Source organism: Pocillopora verrucosa, chromosome 4 (assembly GCF_036669915.1).
Source record: "Pocillopora verrucosa isolate sample1 chromosome 4, ASM3666991v2, whole genome shotgun sequence".
Classification (NCBI taxonomy): domain Eukaryota; kingdom Metazoa; phylum Cnidaria; class Anthozoa; order Scleractinia; family Pocilloporidae; genus Pocillopora; species Pocillopora verrucosa.
Window position 1 is genome coordinate 29,850,763 of NC_089315.1, and position 25,568 is coordinate 29,876,330.

At 39.9% G+C, this 25,568-nt stretch overlaps 2 protein-coding genes across 9 annotated transcripts; one reads left to right on the forward strand and one right to left on the reverse strand.

Moving 5' to 3' along the window:
- The first annotated feature begins 2,608 nt into the window (after positions 1–2,608).
- LOC131784193 (uncharacterized) lies at positions 2,609–13,715 on the forward strand. Of its 4 annotated transcripts, none has more exons than XM_066165076.1 (6): positions 2,609–2,696; positions 9,398–9,470; positions 9,823–9,858; positions 9,977–11,677; positions 12,263–12,617; positions 12,947–13,715. In XM_066165076.1, the coding sequence occupies exons 2-6, from the start codon at positions 9,398–9,400 to the stop codon at positions 13,008–13,010; spliced, it is 2,229 nt and encodes a 742-aa protein (XP_066021173.1). In that variant the 5' UTR covers positions 2,609–2,696; the 3' UTR covers positions 13,011–13,715. The 4 variants fall into 4 exon arrangements, with proteins under 4 accessions (XP_066021173.1, XP_066021171.1, XP_066021174.1 ...); XM_066165074.1 differs by lacking the exon at positions 2,609–2,696 and adding an exon at positions 5,012–5,105; XM_066165075.1 differs by lacking the exon at positions 2,609–2,696 and adding an exon at positions 7,426–7,535.
- Positions 13,716–14,014: 299 nt separating this feature from the next.
- On the reverse strand, positions 14,015–23,175 carry LOC136280210 (uncharacterized). 5 transcript variants are annotated; one of them, XM_066165071.1, is made up of 9 exons: positions 23,075–23,140; positions 22,456–22,577; positions 21,625–21,666; positions 20,044–20,918; positions 19,274–19,753; positions 18,733–18,813; positions 16,453–18,117; positions 15,842–16,202; positions 14,015–15,076 (listed from the first exon to the last, which is right to left on the reverse strand). In XM_066165071.1, exons 4-9 carry the CDS (start codon positions 20,825–20,827, stop codon positions 14,971–14,973), a joined length of 3,477 nt encoding a protein of 1,158 aa, XP_066021168.1. In that variant the 5' UTR covers positions 20,828–20,918; positions 21,625–21,666; positions 22,456–22,577; positions 23,075–23,140; the 3' UTR covers positions 14,015–14,970. The 5 variants fall into 5 exon arrangements, with proteins under 5 accessions (XP_066021168.1, XP_066021170.1, XP_066021167.1 ...); XM_066165073.1 differs by lacking the exon at positions 21,625–21,666 and having other exon boundaries at positions 23,081–23,140; XM_066165070.1 differs by lacking the exon at positions 21,625–21,666.
- Between the last annotated feature and the right edge of the window lie 2,393 nt (positions 23,176–25,568).

Consider the following 25,568-nt stretch of genomic DNA (forward strand, 5'->3'; position numbering starts at 1 on the left):
TCAATGATGTTTTTTCTACAGAAATGAAAACTCGAGGACAGTGTGGAGTTATTTCTCGTTTAACTTTGGGCAAACCTTTACGTTCTGTTACCTTCGACTGATCTTTCTTTTTAATGATGCGAAGGTTCAAAACTTGTTACCCCTTTCAAAATTTCCACAAATGTTTAAAGTATGATATTTTTTTGCTAGGAGTGAATTTTGGTTCACAACAACGACACAGAAATGGCTTTCAGCCATTATACTAAAAGTAGGCCGACTGTCGACTGAGATGAAGCAAAAAACAAATTCAGTGGATGAGGTCCATTGAAGAGGACTGGTTGCTTGGTTGAAAAGCAAGTGAATTGTACACTGTCTGTATTGCCTCTAAATGCCCTTTGATTCCTGGGCTGAAGCATTGGCTGCTCAATGCTGCGACAATTTGTGATTGCATATTATTTGAAACATGGAAACTTTCAGCGTTTGGTGAGATAAATTTTTTAGTACGAATGATCAGTTGAACTGGTTAGAAATATAGGGGGGGAGGGGCTCAGGGAGAGGCTCATCCTACACCAGACCAATCGCATACCCCTCTTTGTAGTCCCCTGCGTAGTTCATTGGTACAAACAAACCTGTTTTCAATCTCAACAAAGCAAAGCAAATTGGATATTACGTCATTTTTGGCTGACCTCGGAATGCAATCAATGTACTGCCGTATGGAGTAAAAGAGAAGAAAATTCTGCCGCAAAATAACGGAAAAGCGTCACATGCATCATTATAGACCTATATATATCAATGTTTGAAAGAGTCGGCGTTCTTTTGGGTAAAAAGGCATTCTGAGAGTTTGTGACACTAAGGCCAGGTGGCCAGTGGAAATAATCAGGACCCTTCTCGAAAACGTGGGAAAATATACTAAAAATACGACGAAAGACCCAAACTCAATAAGGCTTTGAATGAAATTTAACTATAGTTTGGATCGTAAGCATGATGGAAGAAGCCTCAGTTTACTTTTAAGTTTATGGGACCGTTTAAAGGCGAGTTGGGAGATAAGTTGGCCGGAGAGGAAAAAACAATTTGGATTTATGGCCCATTTTCAGTTACGTCTTAACCCCTGCAATAATCAAATGAAGAGATTTAAACGCTTTGATGACTCCATCAATCAGATCAGTTTACAGATCTGATTGAGGAAGCGACGAATCAGAACCGTGTTCGTCGAATTGCGATGCATTTACAAACATTCTTTAACGTATTTTCAACCTTTCAGTCAGCGTTACATTGACGGGTTCAGTAAAAATGATAGCATAGTAATCCACTGAGGATGCCACATGCAAACCTTTGCGTCAGAAGGCCTCTAAGTGCTAAGAATGGGAATATCAATTCACTGAATGTTTATCTCTGACAGAAACTTAAATGTGTGTAAAGGACTAGCATTGTTGAGATCAGTAGTTGAGAGGAAGCATTTCTGTTCTCTTCCTTTAACCCTTAAATACTCAAGATCTGATTGTTAATTCTCCCTTCTAGTTGCTACATATTTACTTGTAAAAAAGTTATGAGAATTTGATGTAACGTTAAGAGAACTTCTGCCGGATAAGTTTCAGTATTATCATTATCTGTTTGTTGGATAGTGTTTGAATGTTATAAGGAGAAGTTACATGAATCAGTCACTTTTGGGAGTTTTTAAATTGTCTAATATTTTGGTCTGATTCTTTCAACGCTGTCATGCCACCTAATAAATTACCATGAGTCGCAAACTGAAATGGTTTTCAATGTATCATGGCATAAGTTGTCCTGGACCAGATGGGTTTCAAAATATTATGACATCTGTTAGTTATAGTTTCCCTCATGGGTTGATAGAAAGAAGGGTTATAATCAAGTGGTTCTACAGGCTCTAGTGTATAGTTTCCCATGAGATACAATGTACAAATGGCAAACTAAAAGACATCTTGGTTAACAAAATGGGAACAACTATAACTGAAGAATATGGTACAACAACAAGTACCACATCAACAATAGCAGCAATAACACATCTCCTCTACCTAAAGGGCTACAGCCTTTGCCTCGCTTTCTAAGCCTTACTGATCAGCTTCTGTGGTACTTCCTGTAATGCGTTCCTCACAACACGATGTGGCGATATTCTCGTGAAACAACGGGGTAATCGTAAAGCTGAATGAAATTAATCTCGGGTAAATTACGGAGATGGCTCGACCATCCAAGGGCTGAAATCTTTACCATAGTTGCTTCGTATTTGAAGTCGCTCTGGTTTTGTTCTAGGTCCTGGACATCTGTAAGTAGTTCTCAGTTTTCTCCACTACTCAATGGAAGGACGTATGACATCAGCAAAGTATAAACTTTCGACACTAAGTCGGCTCTAATTCCGCCCGTCGCTTTTGAAATGGATTTTAAAATATCCCTGAGATCTTTTGCTCCGAGTTTCTGTATGTCATCTAATGACGAAATTTCCATAATGTTGTATTAAAGAACCGTTTTGAAGGGAGAAATTGCATTGAAAAGTGCATGGAAAGAAGTGAAATGTCAGCAGATCAGCTGTTTGAAAGAACCGCCTGGTCAACCCCAGCCACGTTATCGTGTGTGCGCGTTTAAGTAATCCAATATGGCTCAGGGAACTGTAAGAAGGTCTATTGCGATGCATTTACGAGCATTCTTCAACGTATTTTCAACCTCTCAGTCAGCTCTACATAGCAGGGTTCGGTGAAAACAAGGTAAGGACAGAACATTTAAGGTTTAACTGTGAAGGTGACATTAGGTTTCCGATAGGTTTTACCGGGTCCGTCTGGAATTGAAAGGGTCAGAGCGCCCACGTTCGACTCGGCGAATTTCGATCACAATCGTAATTTGTATTTGCTTGACTTCTCTCAAGGGCTGATGATAGAAATTTATTCAAGAGACGTTTCAATGAGCCAACTAAGCACGTTCATATCGATTGTAGAGGAATTTCAAAGTTATAAGACATGACTACATTTGTTAACGCACCAAGGATTTTTATTTCCGCTTTCGCTTAGAATCCGTGGAAATTACACTTAAATGTCAAATACCCCTACAGGGTGAGGTCTTTGGACGATTTCTGTGTCACTATGTTGCTACTTTTCATTTAAAACGAGGCAAATATCTGGCAGTTTGAGGGATGATAATTTAAGTGTAAGTATCATGTCGAAAGATGCCGTGTTGTTGTGTTTGGAGCTGTCCAAACTTCGTGAATAGTTAACATTCAATTTGGTCAGTGCAGATCAACGGTCAGTTTGTTACCATTAAACTTCATTTACGCTTTGTTTAAGAACTTTTGAGGTATTCCAACAGATCTTCTGTCGAATAATGATGGAGTCATTAATCCGGTTTAACTAACGTAGTTCTAAGATTCCAAGTACTGATTATTTAGTTAAGAAGGAACTGCAAGAAGAACAGTTAGTATATTGTTATTTTATTTTATGATCCTGTTGGAATTCTGTCTCTAGCTTGAAAGACTTGACATTCGTTCAATTACGAGTTGGAAACAATATGACAGTTTCATCGCACCTTGAAAGTATGCTAATTCTGAAAATACCTGAAGGACGTAAATCAATAGCTCGGTTGTGGTCACAGCACGACCTTAGCAAACCATGACGGCGACGGCGACGAGAACGCGACAAAACAAAATATTTTACGAGCAAAGAAAAAGCTCTGCGCGTGCGTTTAACAATTTGTGCATCTCAGCGCCCTCTATTAACATACACAGTCACCCAAATTTGCGTGGTGAGAGAACAGAAAAACCGACCACGAGTTGTTTATGTTTCTGTTTAAACTCAATAGGGTGAAGAGCGCGACAAACAAAAGATTTCACGAGCAGAAAAAGCAGAGCAAAAGCTCCGCATGTATGTTCAAAACTTTGTACACCTCTTAAACACCATCTTACAGTCACCAACATTTGTCTTGTCTGACAACGGGAATACCCTATTCAAAACTCAACGCCGCTTACACATGTTACATGTTATGCTGAAGTCCAGGTCTGGCGTCGTTAGAGATAGTAGAGATCACCTCCCATTCGCTTAATTATTGAGATAAATGCCGATTCCCTTTTAAATCAACCTCTTCCTGTCCGTCGTTGACCGGACTGCTTAAGTAACTTTGTGCCTCAGTCGTACGTGGTACATATGGGTCTCGAAGACACAAAAACGTAGTCAAATTTTATTTCACCTCGGGGCAATTTTCACCCCGAGCGAATCGTTATTGGCACAGCTTGAAATAATGAAAATGCCTCTGATGGGATCTCCCTACCATGGCTGGTCTAATAGTGTGCTAAGTGTTTTTCAAACAGAAAAGTCGACGCCAAAGTGAGTTACATGCGGTTTATCTGAATGTTGTTCATTTAACACTCACAATTAACAAATCAAAGACTACTTGTCTAGTTTTCGTTCCGCTCGCTTAGAAGGGTGTCTTAGAAATAAAACGGGCAGCAGGCCTCATCCCCAAGGCCCCTACTCAGCTTTTTATGAAAATAAAATAAGACTGCATGCATAACCAGTTATACTTCGTTGAGAACTCAAAACTTTCTGCCGCTTCCGCTTCTCTTTTTCGGAATATAACAGAAAAGCGTCACATGCATCGATATTGACCAATATATATCAGTGTTTGAAAGAGTCAGTGCTCTTTAATTTTTTAGGTAAAAAAGGCAATCTTAGAGTTTGTGACACTAAGGCCAGGTGGCCAGTAGAAATAATCAAGACTCCTTTTGAAAACGTGAGAAAATATACTGAAAATACGACGAGAGACCCAAACAAAATACGGCCTTGAATAAAATTTATCTATAGTTTGAACCTTAAGCATGATGGAAGAAGCCTCAGTTTATTTTTAAGTTCAGGAGACAATTTAAAGGCGAGTTGGGAGATGAGTTGACCAGAGAGGTAAAAACAATTGGATTTATGGCCCATTTTCAGCTACGTCTTAACCCCTGCAGTAATCAAATGAAGAGATTTATACGCTCTGATGGCTCCATCAATAAGATCAGTTTACAGATCTGATTGAGGAAGCCATCAATCAGAACCGTGTTCGTCGAATTGCGATGCATTTACAAGCATTCTTCAACGTATTTTCAACCTCTCAGCCAGCGCTACATAGCAGGGTTTAGTGAAAACAAGGTAAGAAAAGAACATTTAAGGTTTAACTGTGAAGGTGAAATTAGGTTTCCGGTTGGTTTTAACGGGTCCGTTTGGAATTGAAAGGGTCAGAGCGCCTACGTTCGACTCGGCGAATTTCGATCACAATCGTAATTTGTATTTGCTTGACCTCTCTCAAGGGCTGATGATAGAAATTTAGTTAAGAGACGTTTCAGTGAGCCAGCCAAGCACGTTCATATCGATTGAAGAGGAATTTCAAAGTTATAAGACATGACAACATTTGTTAACGCACCAAGGATTATTATTTCCGCTTTCGCTTAGAATCCGCGGAAATTACACGTAAATGATAAATACCCGCACAGGGTGAGGTCTATGGACGATTTCTGTGTCACTATGTAGCTGCTTTTCATTTAAAACGAGGCAAATATCTGGCAGTTTGAGGGATGATAATTTAAGTGTAAGTATCATGTCGAAACATGCCGTGTTGTCGTGTCTGGACTTGTCCAAACTTCGTGAATAGTTAACATTCAATTTGGTCAGTGCAGATCAACGGTCAGTTTGTTACCATTAAATTTCGTTTACGCTTGGTTTTAAGAACTTTTGAGGTATTCCAACAGATCTTCTGTCGTTTAATTATGGATTCATTCTTGCTCATTAATCCGGTTTAACTAACGTAGTTCTAAGATTCCAAGTGCTGATTATTTAGTTTAAGATGGAACTGCAAAAAGAACAGTTAGCTTATTGTTTTATAATTTCATGATTCTGTCGGAATTTTCTCTCTAGCCTGAAAGACTTAACATTTGTTCAATTACGAGTTGGAAACAATATGACAGTTTCATCGCACCTTGAAAGTATGCTAGTTCTGAAAATACCTGAAGGACGTAAATCAATAGCGCAGTTTTGGTCACAGTACGACCTTTAGCAAACTATGACAGCGACGGCAACGAGAACGCGACAAAACAAAATATTTTACGAGAAGAGAAAAAGCTCTGCGCGTGCGTTAAACAATTTGTACATCTCAGCGCCCTTGGCAAAATATCAACATACACAGTCACCCAAATTTGCGTGGTGAGAGAACAGGAAAACCGACCACGAGTTGTTTATGTTTCCGTTTAAACTCAATAGGGTGAAGAGTGCGACAAACTAACAGGGACTCCACATCTGTCACGACTACAACTACTATACCCTACATCAAAGGCACTTCTGAGGCTATCGCGTGGATCCTACAACCTTACAACATTCGCGTAGCTCACAAGCCTATTACTACTTTACGACATTTACTGACCAACGTTAAAGACAAAGACGAACCCAACAACAGACAGGGAGCGATTTATAAGATCAAATGCTCCGACTGCCAGGCCTCCTACATCGGTGAGACTGGTAGAATCCTTAACACGCGACTAACTGAACACAAACGAGCAACTAGAAATGGCGATGTAAACAATCACATTTCTGAACATCACCGACAAACTAATCACAGAATCGACTGGAACTCTGCTAAATGCTTAACCTACAGTACAAACTATTCTCAACGACTGACTCTGGAAAGCTGGTTTACTAACTTAGAACGGACGCCTCTCAACAGATGTCAACAACTACCGGCACCTTACAAACGACTCATTAACGACGTGAACAAACCGACTAACAGACCGACAAACAACAGACTGATCGAAACCGACCAATGACTGTGAACAAACTCTACACGAGTCTTCCAGCCAATCACATCACGGCTAAACAGACCAATCACGTTCAACAGACTAGACTTTATAACATCATCGACTGACAACTACTCTTCACTTGACTCTGAAGATGACTTCCGCACAGGTTGTCGAAACGTCAGTCACCAACAACAGTTCTTTTCAGAACTACACTCACCCGGACGATCACACTATTTGAACTACTGATACTCCTGGGTTCAAACCATTTACTTTACTTACACTAATTAACAAATCAAAGACTACTTGTCTAATTATCGTTCCGTCCGCTTAGAAGGGTGTCTTAGAAATAAAACAGGCAGCAGGCCTCATCCTCAAGGCCCCTACTTTATATGAAAATAAAATATGACTGCATGCATAATCAGGTATACTTCTTTGAATGAAATTTATCTATAGTTTGAACCGTAAGCATGATGAACCGTAAGCATGAAGAAGCCTCAGTTCATTTTAAAGTTTAGGGGACCATTTAAAGGCGAGTTGGGAGATGAGTTGACCGGAGAGGAAAAAACAATTTGGAGTTATCGCCCGTTTTCGGTTACGTCTTAACCCCTGCACTAATCAAATGAAGAGATTTATACGCTTTGATGGCTCCATAAATCAGATCAGTTTACAGCTCTGATTGAAGAAGCGATCAATCAGAACCGTGTTCGTCGAGTTGCGATGCATTTACAAGCACTCTTCAACGTATTTTCATCCTCTCAGTTAGCTCTACATAGCCAGGTTCAGTGAAAACAAGGTAAGGAAAGAACATTCAAGGTTTAACTGTGAAGGTGACATTACTCTGAGGTTTCCGACAGGTTTTACCAGGTCAGTTTGGAAACAAAAAGGGTTAGAGCGCCTACGCTTGACTCGGCGAATTTCGATCGCAATCATAATTTGTATTTGCTTGACTTCTCTCTAGGGTTGATGATAGAAATTTATTCAAAAGACGTTTCAGTGAAACAACTAAGCACATTCATATCGATTGTAGAGGAATTTCAAAGTTATAAGACATGGCATTATTTGTTGACGCACGAAGGATTATTATTTCCGCTTTCGCTCAGAATCCGTAGAAATTACACTTAAATGTTAAATACCCCTACGGGGTTAGGTCTTTGGGCGATTTCTGTGTCACTATGTAGCTGCTTTTCATTCGAAATGAGGCAAATATCTGGCAGTTTGAGGGATGATCATTTAAGTGTAAGTAACATGTCGAAAAAAAGCCGCCGGTGTTGTCGTGTCTGGACTTGTCCAAACTTCGTGAATAGTTAACATTCAATTTGGTCAACAGTCACTTCGTTAATTACCATTAAATTTCATTTACGCTTGCTTTAAGAACTTTTAAGGTATTCCAACAGATCTTCCGTCGATTAATTATGGAGTCATACTTACTCATTAATGCGGTTTAACTAACGTAGTTCTAGGATTCCAAGTGCTGATTATTTAGTTAAGACGGAACTGCGGAAAGTACAGTTAGCTTATTGTTTTGTTATTTTATGATTCTGTTGAAATTCTGTCTCTACCTTGAAAGACTTGACATTCGTTCAGTTACGAGTTGGAAAGAATAGAAGAGTTTGATCGCACCTTGAAAGTATGCTAATTCTGAAAATACTAGAAGGATTTAAATCAATAGCGCAGTTGTGGTCACAGTACGATCTTTAGCAAACCATGATGGCGACGGCCACGGCGACGAGAACACGACAAAACAAAATATCTCGCGAGCAGAGAAAAAGCTCTGCGCGTGCGTTTAACAATTTGTACATCTCAGCGCCCTCGGCAAAATATCAACATACACAGTCACCCAAATTTGCGTGGTCTGAGAACAGGGAAACCGACCACGAATTGTTTGTGTTTGTGTTTTAAACTGAATAGAGTAAGAAGGGGACAAACAAAAGATTTCACGAGCAGAAAAAGTGGAGCAAAAGCTCCGCACGTGTGTTAAAAACTTTGTACACATCTTAAACACCATCTTTCAGTCACCAACATTTGTCTTGTCTGACAACGGGAACACACTATTCAGAACTCAACGCCGCTTACACACGTCACATATTATGCTGAAGTCGAGGTCTGGCGTCGTAAGAGATAGTAGAGATCTCCAGCCATTTTCTAAATTATTGAGATAAATACCGATTCCTTTTTAATCGACCTTTTCCTTTCCGTCGTTAACCGGACTGCTCAAGGTACTTAGTGCCTCAGTCGTACGTGGTACATACGGGTCTCGAAGACACAAAAACATGGTCAAATTTTATTTCACCTCGGGGCAATTTTCAATCTGAGCGAATCGTTATTGGCACAGCTTGAAATAATGAAAGTGCCTCTGATGGGATCTCCCTACCATGGCTGGTCTAATAGTGTGCTAAGTGTTTTTCAAACAGAAAAGTCGACGCCAAAGTGATTTACATGCGGTTTATCTGAATGTTGTTCATCTAAAACTCACAATTAACAAATCAAAGACTACTTGTCTAGTTTTCGTTTCGTACGCTTAGAGGGGTGTCTTAGAAATAACGCGGGCAGCAGGCCTCATCCCCAAGGCCCCTAATCAGCTTTTTATGAAAATAAAATAAGACTGCATACATAGCCAGGTATATTTCGTTGAGAACTCAATACTTTCTCCCACAGATGGCAGAGCGACCAGATCCACTTGCTGGAACAGGAATTCAAGAAAGTAATCCAGGAACCCCGGAAGCTTCAGGTCAATATCTGTCATTTTTTATGTTAAGATATGTTTGTAACAAGTGAAACTGGCAATAACTTAATTGTTGGATGACATACTCTTATTTGGTCGGTACATACACTGTCCAAGGATAGAAGTAGCCGGTAAAAGATGTGCGGGCCGCTGGCAAGAAAAAAAAGATGAGAAGAGAAGGTGACACCTTAGAAAATGGATGTGAAAAGGGAAGGATGAGAGTATATAATAATAATAATAAAGGCAAGATAAGTTTGAGGAGGAATAGCGAGAATGTGTAGTGAGAGAATAGGAAGACAGCTTGAGTAGCTGTTGCTTTAATTAATGACATAACGTTTCAGCTGGTTTCTGGTTTCAGGTGAGTCACCAAAACCAGTTGAGGAAACTTTAGCAGGTATTTTCTCCTTCTGATGCTGTTTTTCTTATCCACCATTTTCTGTTTATGGAAATTTCGGAATGTATCTGTGAGGTTTAATTGATTTTCCACTGCAAAATTTTGCATTGATTTACAGGAATCTGTAGAAATTTATCTCTTCTTCCCCGAACGGTACCACATTTCGTCAATCGCGAAACAGAATGCGACGAAATCAGAGAATACCTTTCTCCACTGCACGATTGCAGATGCCTTCTCATACATGGGGCCACTGGCATGGGGAAGACGACCGTGGCGATTAAAGTGGCAAACGACATACTGAATTCTGACGGACGTACTGTGGTGATCTATGTTAACTGTAGAAACATAAAACTATTTGATGATTTTGCAAAGGAGGTTCTTCAGCAATTATATCACTTTCCTGTGGAGAATCCAATAGCTGAGCTGAAAAATCGCTTGAAAAGCCAAGATTTTTACACGATTTTGTTATTGGATAATTTTGAATTTCTTCTTCATTTGGATGACAGAATGCAGCTCCCCGAAAATGAATTGTCACTCCAGCAGATGAACCCATCTGAGGAAGGATCGAGGATTAAGAAACTAATCAATGAAATTTTAAAGGTTGCAGGCAAAGTCAAGCTTCTCCTCACTTCTTCAGAGAAAGTTTGTTTTCCGGAGGCAGGTCGAGAAATGGTTCATCTGTCGCCTTTTAAGCCAGAAGAATCCGTTGAGCTTTTTAAAAGAGTTTGGAAGGATAGGCGAGTCGACACAACCCAAGCACATGGCTTGTCAGAGATTTGCAGTGGTATTCCCTTGGTCCTTTACACCCTGGCCTCCTCCCACAATAACCTGCTAAGTCTCTTTAAAAAGATGACCTGTTCTTTGCCTCAAGAAAAATTCGAGTTCTTGACAGAGATTCAAACGGTACCAGAGAATATGAAGATCAACGTTTGTATCGATTATTGCTTCGAGAGGCTTGTTTCGGAAAAAAAGTGTGCCCTTATCAGATTTGCATTACTTAGAAGGCGTTTTTCTCTGTGTGAAGCAGAGAAAATATTTCAATCAACGGAGATGAGTGCGTCCCAGCTCAGACGATGTGGAGTGGAACTGTCCCAGCGATCACTTTTAGAAGAACACATTATTGGAGATGAATGCTCCTATACCCTCCTTCGAGTAATTCGTGATTATTGTGAAACTAAAGCAATGGAGCCGGAGTTTTGTGAAGTGATCTTAGATGCTCGGAGGGCGTTTATCCTTCATTTTTTAACCTTTCTGGAAGACATCTTTAAAATGTTCCTGAGCCAGAACGCGTCAGAAGCTATTGCAGCCTTTCAGAAAGATGAGGCAAATGTCATGCAGCTCGTTGAATGGTGCAGAAATGGTCAAATGGATGAAGAACAAACAGGAAAGTGCATTGATGTTTTCAACAACGTGGCGGAGCTACTGGCGAAGATGATGGCAAAGGCCAAATTTAAATTTGCCTTTGAATCTTTACGAACGAGATGCGAACAGATGGAAGATCAGACGAGACTGAGCGATTGCCTCACATCCTTGGGGATGAAAGAAGTATTCAGCTGCTCCTGTCCTCCAATTGGTCTGTGTGCTTCCGCCGCTGACAGAGCCAAAGAATACTTCACGAGGGCTGACCAAATCCAGGATAATCTTGGAGTTAGAACCGGTAACAGCCGAGCTCAGTGCCTTGCCAAACTTGGTCGATGTCTCGCCAAAGAAGGCTATTTTGAGGAGGCAAATGAAAAAGTCCAACAGGCAATCAACATTCGATGGGCTCAAGGAAAGAATGACATCGTTATGCTCGGTGCAACGTTTAATGATCAGGGAGGTAAGTGTACAGAATGATTAAGTACCAAATTAATTTGCGAGCACAATGATCATACATTTTGCAAGGCAGTTTGTGAGATCGTATTTTAAGGTTATATTGAGCATTTGTTTATGTATGAATCTTCAAAATCGATGATAAAAGATTCACGATTGAAAATGATGTACAAATTGTGGCCTGTGCTCTGAGCGAAAAAAGCAAGAGAAGCATCCAAATCCACCATTATGATTCTAGCCTCTCATTAGTCAAGATTCAACTGAATAGCCGTCATTCATTTAGTCTGGACCTTGAAAGGATGCTTAGAACATTGAGAAAGTGAATTGTATTGAAAAGTGTCTTGATAATTGTAATCAACTACTAGATAAACGAAATCCTTCACACGAATTATAATGTATACTACTTTAAAGGGGTTTACGGCTGCTTCAAAAATCCTTTCTTTAAGAAAACTAAAATCACTTTTACTACCTCTCTTTATATCTTCATGGTCAGCCGAAAATGACTGAATTGGAATTATTGTATTATTTTATCATTTCTTGAAGGATAAGCATCTTTACATATTCAGTGATAAAACTGTGATTTCCTTGTTAGTGATCCTTTCGCTCGAGGAAAATCATGAGCAGGCAATCGAGGTCAGAGAAGAACAGACGCTACCCATTTACAGAAGAACACTGGGTGATCATCCTTTCACTGCAACTATCCTCAACAATCTGTCAAACAATTATTATGCCCTGAGAAAGTACAACGATGCAGAACAATATTCGAAAGAAGCGTTGGAGATTCGGCTCAAGTTGCTGAAGGACCATCGAGACACCGCTAAGTCGCTTTTTGACCTTGCGATGGTCCATAAAATGAAGGAAGAACTCGAACCAGCCAAGGATTGTCTTGAAAGATGCGAGGCCATGCAAAAGAAAATATTGGATGAGGGAAACGACGATCTTACAAGGTAAACAACTGTCTATCACTATAAACTTTGCGTTTCAGTAGGGCTCCTTTAGGCATGCATGTGTTGATGAATTAAACATTAACACCTTTACCCACCTCCTTAATTCTTTAGCTACTGAGATCTCATTCTTAATTCTCCTCTCTGGCGGCTTCATATTGGTGTTAGATCAAAATAACTTCTTCCTGATAAGTTTGAGAATTCTCATTACTTGTTTGCTGGACAATGTGTGGATATTATTGGGAGAAGTTACATGTTAATCACTTCTGGGAGTTAAAGGGTTAAGCATTAAAATTTCCGAGTTTTTGGTTGATGTGCCTTTCCTCGCACAGGACCAGGAACGAATTGGAAGAAGTGATAGGGCATCTATTGGGAGCCATGCAAGGGAACTCCTAAAATCCGGTAACAAACTCTGACAGAGAATCTCTTGATGTGAACCGTCTAACCTTGTCCAGTTCTGAGTGTCTTCAAGTGTAACAAGGCAGCACTCCTTCGAGGTTCCGCAAGAATGATGATACAGCCACTTCTACGTGGGTCTCCTCGTAAGAAATCGTCTTAGTTTAAAATCTAGGTAATTATGGAACATTCTTTCTCCGTCACTGACATCTCTATTTTTGTCGAATTTGAGTCTGTTATGATCATGCATCAGTTACATTAAGCATGTAAAACAAGGGCTGAACATTCGAATGATAGTTGCAATTTTTATTATATTGAACGTCTTAGGTCAAGTCTCACATCACTGGACCGTTTTAGTTTCTTCGTAATGGTGTAAATAGGTTTGGTTTAAAGAAAATGCCCTTGTTCTGGACAAGTGAGTCTTGCTATTTCCATAGATCCTAACCGGGACGATTCTTTCTAGGCGTGGTCCTGTCAGTTTAGGGCTAATGATTGTATATATGTATAGATATTTAGGAACTTTTCGGCGTGTTCTATACTGATTCAATTCAATTTAGAATAGGTGGTATTTCACTAAAAATGAAACAGGAATCGCAATTGATGGAGGGTAGCCTATCCAAGACATTCAAGGAATTTTAGATATCTTGCCCGTGTAACGTGTAAGTGTTTTACTGACATTATAATAATGAGAATGGTAACTGTTAAGTATTGCTGACTTTTATTATACACCATTAGTTTGAGTTAAGAACCCCAAAACAGAATTTGTGATGTAGTTGACAGCTTTCAAATTCCTTGTTAACTTTTAAATAGATTAAATAACTGAAATAATTCAACAGGGTCAGTAAAACGCTTCAAAAACGACAAGGTTTCTGATAAATAAGTAATTGTCGGTTAACATCATACATTCATGAGGCTCGATTTGATAGTGTCTACTACTGACACGAACGTCCGAAGGGACTCCATCATCCTCGTTCCCAGGACTTTTGGAGATGGAAAAGAGAAAGTCTTGGGAATGACATTATGGTTCCAGTTTTGGCGTCTTCTTGGTGTCGAAGACACAGAACATGTCACAATAGAACGCCGCCTCATTAACCAATTATTTTCGTTGTTTTCCTCTTTCTTTGGTCTTTTTCTTCTCTATTCTTTCATGTAAACTGTGTCTTCTACACTAAGTAAGAGCCCCAGTTTTGTACTGATGCTTGTGTCAAATTATATTGTTTCCAAAACAAACTACATCTGATGTTTTAAACTGACTATTTGTACTGTCACAAATACAAGAACACGTGAAGAAGATTTCTTACACAATTAGCTGAAAAAATTAAAAAGTCTGCAAAGGTTACAACTTAATACAAATTTTAAATCCCTGTTCAGGGGAATCCAATATAGAGAATTCCTAGACAGAATATGTTTTCGAAAGAACGCGACCGTACACAGCGCCTTAGTTTCCCTCGATCTGATGCACCTGCTCATCGTCCTCGTCACCCACAGTAAGACAGTAAGGGGAGAGGAGATTCGCAGAGATGACAATTCAGTATAGGTTTAAATTTCTGAAATTACTTCCATGAAACCAAAAAACATTACCTTAAATCTCTTTTAACTTTGAAGTATTAATTTTGTGAAAAAGCAAATGTAAATGCCTGAATAACAGTCTGCGTGGCTTGGGTAAATTTCATCATTAAACGCGAAGCAAGGGCTTTGAAGGAGGACATGGGCGCTGTGTGATTTCCTCGGAACTTCGTGTTCACATTGATTTCGTTCTTTTCTCAGTTAAACCTATCGGCAAAATCATGATCAATGGCTATGAAACCCGTCAGACTTGTTACATATGATCAACCAATAGTGTAAAATAAACTGATCCAGATTTCCAACCACTTAATAAGATCAAAAACAAAACCCAGAGTTACAAGTTAAATAGTTTTCTGTGTAATCCTTGCGCTTGCATCATGTTCGCCGCCTAAAGTTATTGTAAGGTGATCGACTTTCCTTCTTGCCCAAGAGCATCATCTGATTTCGTGAGTTTTTCTTTTCCTTCGTTGAGCATGCGTTCCTCTACCTCTTTTATGGTTCTGTTCGAAAAGATCATTGAATTTAAGAGGTCGATTAAAAGATTTTGTGAATACCTCTAGATTTTAGACTGAACACGAGGCAACTGCTTCATCTTGTCAGGACTTATTCCGGCTTCGTTTGCAATAATTAGTCAAGAGTAACTAACACTTACTAGATGGCATGTTGGTCTATTGGTTTCTCACCGTCATAGTCATCCCCATCATCCTCATTGTCATTATCGTCATCGTCATCGTCATTGTCGCCATATCTGTCGATGACGTTATCTTCGCTAACGATACCTTCGTTATCGATATGATTGTCATTATCATTATTATAACCCCGGGCCTCTCGATTCGGAGTCGATGCGTTAACCATATTTGACTATAATGCTTCTTACAGCTTATTGCAAACACTGCAATTATTTTAGGTGGAATTTGCAAGAATGAAACCTAGTGGCATTGTTAAGGAAATTTGCAACATTTCACGAAACCAAAGACACAACAATTTTGTTTAGAGGAGGTAAGATCTATACTGTTTTATGTTCGCTCACACTGAACGCGAACCAACGCAAAAAATTTTTAGCTGAGGGCTTACTTTAACTGTAAGTTCTTACAATCGGGAGCAAGTAAATTCAATTTCCTTCGTTTTTTAGCAGACATGTTTCAGAAAAAAATGTTTCCTAAGCTAGATAAGGACGCAGCCTGTCTTGGTACCAATAGAAATGAGAACGAGTATGTCCCTTAACAAGCTCTCACGCAGCTTACAGGATTACCGTGTAAACTAACCTTTCAAGCTCGCTGATCATGGTAGGGTCATCCAGAAACCTTTGCATGCTTTCACATTCTCTCAGGTAAGCTTTGGCATCCTTGAATTCTTCCCTATTTTTGTGAACCATCCCGAGATCAAACAAGGACTTAGCCGTGTCGTAATGGTCTTTCAGCAGCTCACGCCGAATCTTCAGCGCTTCCTCTGAATATTGTTTGGCGATGTCGTACTCACCTAGGGCAGAGTAGTTGTTGGACAGATTGTTCAGGATGGTTGCCGTAAAGGGATGCCGGTCTCCCAAGTGTTTTCTGTATATTTCTAACGTCTCTCCTTCTCTAACTTTTATGGCCTCTTCATGGTTTCCTTCAAGGGAGAGAGCCACTAGACAAAAAGGAAAAAAATTCAAACACTTGTTTTCTGGAAGCAGAAAGAAATATGTTCGTAAGGAAAGGAGCTGAAATACTTTCTCAAACTGATAAAGGTGGGGGAATACTCGCAAAGGTGGGAAGGGGCGAACTTGCACTGAGGTGAAATATCCACAAACCAGAAAAATTTTTATACAACGCTTTGTTGAATTTCCTGTCGGCTTATTCAGCTTGAGAAGAAAGTCTAAGTACGAAACCTCACCCACCTGCTAGGTCATTGTATGTTGCACCTAACATAACAATGTCTGCTTCCCCACGTGCCTTTCGAATGTCGATCGCCTGTCGAATCTTTTCTTTCCCTTCAGTGAAGCTTTGTTCCTTTACGAGACACCGACCAAGTTTGGCAAGACATTGAGCTCGACTGTTACCAGTGCTGATATCAAGATCACATTGGATTCTATCGGCCTCCAGCAGATAGGGCTTGGCTCGTCCAGCAGCTTCATCACACAGGTCTGGAGAGCAGCAGCAACTGAACACTTCCTTGATTCCCAGGGACGTGAGACATTCTCCCAATCTCTTGGGATCTTTACTTTCCTTACACTTATCTTTCAGTTGTGTAAAGGCGCCGTCAAATGTTTTCTTTCCCATCATTTTGCCAAGCAGTTCTCCCACCTTGTTGAAGACATCGGTGCACCTTTTCTCTTGATCTTCCTCCATTGAACCTTTTACACCAAACCAATCGATGAGCTGCATAATGATTTCATCTTCACGTCGGTATTCGACGATAGCTTTTGAGACATCAGTGCTAAGGAAGCTCTGGAAGGTTTCTTCAAGGAAACCAAGAACGTAATTGATGAACATCTTACGGGCGTCGGAAAACACTTCCTGGAAAGGTGTTTCTATGGTCTTGTTCTGGCAGTAGAGGCTGTATACTGTGAGGATACTGTAATGATATGGGTCGGAAATATGCTGCTCCAGAAACGACCTCCTTGCTAGCTCATCTATCGCACCTCTTAACTCAGCAGACTTCAGGATTCTTGAAGCTCTTGAGGTGGTAAAGAGACCTCTGAATACTGTTAGAGACACAAGGGTATTCTGATGGTGTGTATCTAGTCTCTTGAAGCAAACGTCGATACAAACGTCGATCTTCTCATCTTCAGTTGCATCTGAAATTCTTGTAAACTTTTCTTTGCGGTCCGGGTTCGTCAGCATTTCCAGAAGATCTGTTGGGTTATCCTGCCACGCTGCCAAGGCAAACAGGACGAATGGAATACCTCCACAACAGTGTGCTATTTTGCAGGCAGTTTCTTTTTCCAGAGGGGTGTCACCATAGACCTTCTTCAACAGTTGTAAAGAATCATCTTCATTGAAGGGAAGCAACTTGATCCACTGCTGACCAGTCTGAAGGATATCGATATTCTTCGATGAGGTCACCAGCAGATGCGCTTTTTTTGACTTTGTAGCGATGTCTCTGAAGAACTTCATGATCTCTGTCTTTTCGGATGGAAATTTTCTTTCAGCCTGCATCTCCATGCTTCTTCCATCGTCCAACTGAACTAAGAATTCAAAGTTGTCAAGCAGCAGTAGAGGATGGAAATTCTCTTCTTCAATAAGGAGACTTTTGATTCTACCAATTGCCGGCTCTCTGAAAGGGAAGTGGTACAGCTGCTTGGCAATCTTCCCAGCGAGATCATCAAGGGAGGCCACAAACCTGCAGTTTACGTAGGCAACCACGGTCTCGGAATCGACATCTAATATCTCGTTTACCGCCTTGACTGCAATTGAAGTTTTCCCCATACCGACAGACCCATGTAACAGGATGCATCTACAGTCGTTCTTATTAAGAAACCGTTTTATCTCGCCGAGCTCTCTCTTTCGGTTGACGAAATGTCGAATAGGACGTGGTAGCAAAGACATCTCTCTACGGACGTCTGAAATATGAAATCATGTACTTTTCGTTATCCATGTTTGGTTCTTGAACGAGGTTGTAGATTAAATTGGGTAATTTAATGTTAAAAACTGAGTTGAAAACGTAAAGGCCACCGTAAAGAGTTCCAGAGCTGACGTTTCGTCGAAGCGAATGGAGGAATTGCGGTGTGTCAATATGAGGAAAATGGAGCAACGCTACTGGTGGGAACATGGTAACCAGAAAAACAAGAATAAAGTACTTGAATGAAAAACGTTTGTTGATACCGTGAGGATTAAGTGTGTTGTTATGAAAGAGAAATTTTTGCTCTAAAGTTTTACGGCTTTTCGCACTATCTGGATGTAAGGAAAGGTTGCAGATTTCCATATGCTGCTTAGAATGATTAGGGAGATTAAAGCGTCTAGCAACCGGTTTGGATGCATCCCAGTCGCTTCTTTCTACGTCACGAAAGTGTTCACGTAATCGGTCTCCTAGTCGTCTTCTTGTTTCACAATGCATATCTTTTTGCAATTTACGTCGTGATTGCGAGCTTTTGATTGATTCAAAGTAGAATCTTTCAATGCAATGTGACCCAGGTTTTACCACTATTCATGGATTCATGAAAGACACTGTTTAATACCTGTGGGATGCTGAGAAGGTATGTATTCCTCCTCCTTGCCATCATCTTTTTGTCCTCCTGTTTCCTCAGAGTAATCAGAACCTGATAAAGACAATACAAGACTGAAATAAATGGAATCAGATAAGAATTTCGTCCATGGGGATCCACTAACCGAAGGCCAGATAACCTTTATTCCCATCACCCATTAAAAAGCAAAGTCTTATAAGCTCCGAATTTTCACTCCTAATCTCACTTGTTACTGGCCCTCACCTGAGATCACTACGCTTGGAATAAACCTACTTGAGCAAAATAATTCAACTAAATCTAGCATTAAAGTATTGAGTAGAAACTTTAATGGCAGAGTCACACCCGGCTTGAATAATAATTCATGTAATACATGCTATAAAGTGTCTCAGATTTATACCAAACAATAACTCGCCAAAAAATTATCTGCGGAAGTCTTATCTAGTATCCACTTCCCTCAGCGCATGGTAATCTGTGGTAAAAGAGAATACACATCGATCATCTTCAAAAAAAAAAAAAGTGGCTATTAGTTTTATACCTGCACACTTAGCAAAGTGCCTCCGACCCTCCTGGTAATCTTTCTCCGAAATAGCGATCCTGAGTTTAAGTTCAGCGAGTCCAAGATCTTCCAGCACTCTCTCGTTCACGAGGAATTCTTGAGCCACTTTACCGAGATGACCACTGGAGTAATCCTGCCAGAGTCGTTCTAGAATTTCCAGTGAGCTGCATTTGACTGTTAGCACCAAGCTACCGAGATTGACATTCACAATAAGGACTTGGTTAACATCCTCCAGATGTTGAACAAATCCGTTTTCCTCACCTGTTGATGAATCGTAATGTCGACGTATTTCCAAGGCTATTCTTTGTACGGACCGATCAGCTGTGATTGTCAAAGTTGCCGGAGGTTCGTCGGCTGAAGCAGTTGGCTGCGCATGAGAGGATATCGTCGTCAATGGAGCTTCCTCTTGAGAGCTGCGGCTTGTCATGGATCTGACATCGATGATAATACGAAGAGGAGCTGTGATAAGAAGAATTACTTTGGTCAGAATATCATGGTAATCACTTCAACTTCGTTATTCTCTCTGACGAAGGGCTAACGCTCCAAACGTCATCTTTGAAACTCTTTACGGTGGCAAATTTACGTTATCAGCTCATGCAGTTGTTAATACTAAATTACCCTGTTATACTCTCCAACCGACACAGCAGCACAGTTTTTTCAGAAACTTACTCTTATAATGGCGAAGTAGGCTATATAACTCAATGTTCACTGAATTTCTTAAAGTAAAACAATCTCTTCCATAAACTGACCTCCTCCTTCTGCCGCTGAGGAGCCAGCCCGATTTTTCACCACTTCACGAAGCTGTTCAATTTCATTCTCTATTCTATCAAGTCGTTCTTTTCCTTCTTCAGAGGAAATTTGAATTTGCCTCTCCACTCGAGCGAACCCTGATGCAAGACTTTCTTTTATGATCATATCCTTCTGATACATTTCCTGTAGTTCCTCGGCATTCCTTGCAGCCTCTGGGGTTAAGGGATCATGCCGCAGCCTGTTGATTGCTTCTTCCCATTCAAGTTTTGTTTCTGCGCTGATATGGGAAGCTATACGTAAAAGGACTATTTTGATTTCATCCCAGAGTGAACAAAATTCTGCATCACTCAACTCTCCACTGTGAAACTTATGAACAATATCATTGCGGTAAAACTTAATTCTGACGATGTCTGCGGTCAAGCTAAAATCACCTCTACTTGGGGGACGATCCCATCCGCTGCGCAGAGGAGGTAGTTGCGTCGGACAAAGAGTTTTTAATAGTTTGGAAAGCAGGCTGATGTCAAAGTCTCTTGATTCTCCAAACAATCCTGTTGCTGGATAAACAACATTACGTTGAGGCTTCAGGAGAGCGTGGAATAACTTTTGCTTGGTAGCAAACTCACTCAGTTTGTTGGCGAGACTGCTTGGTGGGTAAAAGGAGTCAAACAGTGCTCTCAATAACTCGGTACCCGCAAGCATAATCAGTCGAGAAAGACGCTGAAAATTTTCGTTTTCAAACGTTGAACGGAGCGCTTGGTTAGCTATGGCAGAAGCAGTCGCCATTTCGTTTGTGCGTCTCCAAGAAGGAGATTTCGCTTCTACAAACAAAACACTGCACTTGGGTCGTTACTACACATCAGCGGTTCTAATCCTCCTGCGAAAAAAGTTTAAAAGGTCATGCAATATTCTCTGATTTGCGATTTGGTGTCAATCGAGAAAGGGCCGTAGGATGGCTTTTTCCTTTTCCTTCTTTGAGTCATTTTCCCGAAATTCACAGAATGCGCAAGACAAGAAATTCGCCTCACCCCACGGCACTTAAAGTAATACCAAAACAAACTATACATCGATAAACAAACAATTAAATTTATTTTTTATGAATTATTGAATAGGATATCTTTAATTACCATATCCTCATTAATTATGGCTTTTCAGCTCTAATGAAAACAATTATTGGAAAAATATAGATTGATTTTTACGAGGGTGTTATAAAAGGCATCACGCAAATCAGCTTGACACTTTTTGAAAATTGAATTCGACAGTTGTCCTAATAACACGGTTATATCTTCTTTCAAACAACTATGTTAGTGAGGCAAGTGTCTTCGTGAAGTGAAATAAGCTAAATGAATAGGAAACAATGATCTGTAAACGAGAGTTTCGCTTCTCTTTGAAACATACACTGAGTTTGCTTGTCACCGGCGAGAGTTTAAATAACAACAATGGAATAAATACGTTTATTCCCAGTACATTCCGTTTTCTCGGGCACAATTTCAAAAGTGGGGATGATTGTTTGACAGAGATGGATCACACATGATGGAACTAAACTTTAGGTCCTGATAGGTTTAGTAAAACTAAAGGCTTACCCCGTCCGCCGATTAGAGGTGGCTGTTTGACAAGAATCTTATCTACAGTAAATATGTGAAGCGAATAGAGTACTTTGGAATTAAAGTCTTCAATAATACAACGTTACATGAAAAGTTTTTAAGTTTCCGGTCTTAGAAAACGTCTTATTTACGCTTATGTAAAATTGGGGTTGGTTCTTCTGTCACAGTTTTAACGTAAGAATTTAATTCAAACAACTTAATTCGACCATAAGGTGACATATTCCTAAGATCAAAAACCTCGTTTGGGTAATTGTCTTTGTGTTCCGCATGGATGAACGCTTCAGCAAAGGGACTTCTTTTTTTCCCAAACATTTATCGTTGTGAATTACCCAACATTATAACGTACGATATAGCGGCTAGCAGTGAGTGTTAGTGAAAATCCTTTTTTTGAATTAGGATGTTCCGTGATGAAATTCGAGCGGTGTGAAGGGACGATTTGTGAAATTTAGTGACTTCGACGAACAAAGTTCCGAAAACTCGATAGTCAGTCGAAGTTTTACAGTCTAGGTTTTGGTTTAGTTACGAAATGCCATGTTTCCAATCCGGCGAATTCATGTCTGCTTATAAAGCAAATCTGATTATTTTTCGATGATGCCAAAATTACAAATAGAGAGCTAAAACCTTCACATTTGCCTTATTGCGTTTTGTTGTTTTTTTCCCTCCTCAACAGTGACCTAATGTCAGACATTTCACAGTTGATGCCATCTATTTTGACAGGAATCGTGATCGATCCAAAGCACTATCTTGCAAAATTCCCCATTAATACGACATAAAACTATCGGAAACACTTTAATTAAGTTACTTGTATACCTTAAGCTTCTCATGGATTGGGAAATTTATCTTGGCTGTTTTCCACACGTGTACAATGTTTGTGGGCTCTCTTGAAAGCGAACACACTTCTCGTCACGGGACAAAGGGCAAGTGAATTGATGCTGGATTCCACAAAGAAAAAATCCGAATTCATAGATTATTCACGACTTGTCTTCTTTCCCTTTTTTCTTTCATTTCAAAATCGTTTAGAAGCACAATCTCGACCTTTTTCATATTCGAAAAATTCTCAACTTCATATGATGGTGGCTAAATCCGACACAGATGAAAACGTTTTGGGAAAGAATACCAAAAAAAACTGCGTTATTTTCAGTTCAGGGACTGTAAGACTTCAGAATAAAAAATTATGAACTTAAAGTTACTTCACTTGGTAATCTTCGGAAACCATTAAAACAAATGTATTTTCCGTATCATCATCATGATTGAAAAAAATGTGGTTATTTGAATTGATCAGCCAGTCGAATCATGTGAGATATCTCAGTGCGTTTGGAATGATGTCGTAAGATTTGTATCCTCGGTACTGTATCTGTTTCGTTTTAGTGTTGGTTGTGGTTAACATTACTGGTCACTAAAGTATCAATCAAAGAAACAGACTATTCACCTGCACCTTAACGAGTCCTGAACAAAACCCCTTTAAACACCATCCGCGACATGTTTTCGAAACCGGGCGTCCGCAGGGCAGAGCTGAATAACGAAATGCTACGCTACAGGTATGCGGTCAGTAACACGGGCTCAAGCGCACGAGGTTTAAAATTCAGCGAAATTTGCGAAAAAAAATCAAAGTGCTTTGTGAGCAAGCTCGTGAATTTACAGATGACTTACATGTCTTTTTGGATTATGTTTTATTTTATCTAATTTAGGGAATTTTGTGGTTGATAGTCATATTTAGAGTACGAGCAGTTGTTCAGTGTTCGCTTATAATGTAGCAAAGAAGCAAAGCAAGGTTGGGATAAGAGGGCATTAACACTGAAATCAGATCATGCTATTACATTTGACAAGGGTGGATGATGTAACGTGTTATAAACGTATATCATTTTTGTTTCTGGTTCGAAAGAAAAAGTTGGTAGTAAATGTGGCTAATAAGTGAAATTTACCGTCTATCATTGTAAATATCGGAAAATCAAGGCAATACTGTATTAATGAAAATATTGAGGATTCTCTTTATCAAATGAGACAAACGGGAACGAGTTTTGAGTGATATAACTAAGCCCTGACTGCCACTGTCATTTTGGATTTCCGTCTGAGTAAATTTTGGTCACGCGCTAGACAACGTGTAATGAAGAACAAGATCGAATTTTATTTCAGGCCTATTTATCAATTTTTTTGGCGTACAACTTTCGCATTTGAGTACGTAATATTTATTTTGAATCTTCAAATTGCCTTGAAACTTAAAAGAAAATTGTTCTTTAAAAATTCACTGAAAATCGGTCGCAAAATTATTCGTTTACGTGTGGTTTGGTTTTCGTGTTTATCTGTCATTTCGTTAGTCGCCGCCACCTTTTGTCGCCTCAGACAGATAAAAAACATATGACACGAAATGTAATTATCGATTTTGTCCCCAATCTCACGCCATAAGAGAAAAAGCTTTTGAATACCCGTAAACTCCGAACGCTTCGGGGTAAGTGATATTTAAATGAATCTTCGGATTGTTTACAAGTTCTGGGATTGTAGTTTACAATATTATGAAAAATCGAAGGTTGTTCTGTTATTTCAGTGTGAATCCTCGCACGCCTGCCAGTCGCTGGCGCCGCTCGTTGAAACTGAAACGAAAAAAAAGTGGCATTGCTGTTGAGCGGTAAGCCGGTTTAAGAAAACTGGTCAATTCTATCAGAAAAGGCCAGAAGCAAGAATTACAGACTAAACTGTATCGCGGTGTAGTTCAGAACGGTAAACGTTTTGATTTCATTACACGCACTGTTAATAATTGCTGTCATTACACGCACTTAATAAAAATTCAAGTCAAACTATTGCGTACAATTTTGCACAGAAAATCTGTGAATAGTTGAACTTTCAAAATTTTCTGTCCACAAAATAAGACTGTGTTTAAAGGTCTTACGAATTCAAGGAGCTTTGAAAAACATGGACAGCAATTTGTGAGTAGGTAGCAAGCGTACCTCATTTGCATAATGTTTACAGCCAAACGAGCGATCGAGCGACCGCATTTTCCCACTACCCGCAATAACTTGTGTTGTGCATGTGCAATTCACGAGTTAAAAAGTGACTGGCATTTAAAACCGAGGCATTTTGTTGTCGTCGAGGACATTTTCCTATGGGGGGGGGGGGTTGTTCTTTCAAAGATTTAAAGGAAGATAATGCGGCAAGGGAAACAACGCCTCTAGGTAACGGAATGGAGAAACAAACATGCAAGCGACTCAAAATCCGTTTTCCAATGTTTTTCCGCGCCAAGGCGTAGCGCATGTGCAGATGTTATTCAGCTCTGTCAGTCGGCAGTAGTTTGGACATACATCAAGAAAGAACGAGCCCCTGGTCTACTGGCGGTTTCCCATAGAACTGAATTGACCTATGTATCCCGTACGTTCAATTTGTTACAAAAGCCCTACGAACCTAAAATTTTTATTCCATTATTCATGGTAAACGATTGCACAAACTAGCATGTCCATTTAAAAATTGTACTCAGGAGAGACATCAAATCGATTTTCCCCCTTCTTTTACTCTCTAAAAGAAAGGTTAAGGGATGGGAAAGAATTTCCACTGGGGGTGGGGGAGGCTACAATGGCCTTTTACTTGAATTTTGTGGCATGATGGGATATATTATTACTATATATAATCTTTTCTTGTTAGATGGGTGTCAAATTGCACTCCCAGATCCCCACTTCCTTCAAACTGCTACGTAGTAAAAGGAGGTGTGAATATTAGAGACAAGTAGGGCCAGGGTGTCGCTTCAAAAACTGCACCTTTTCCCGGACAAGGACGTGGTGTTCATTTTATGAGCTCCTAGTTAAATAAGTCGGTCGCCACAAAATTCAAGTAAAAGGCCATTGTAGCCTCCCCCACCCCCAATGGAAATTCTTACCCACCCTTCAACCATTCTTAAAGAGGGTCAGAGAAGGGAGGCGATCGATATGGCATTTCTA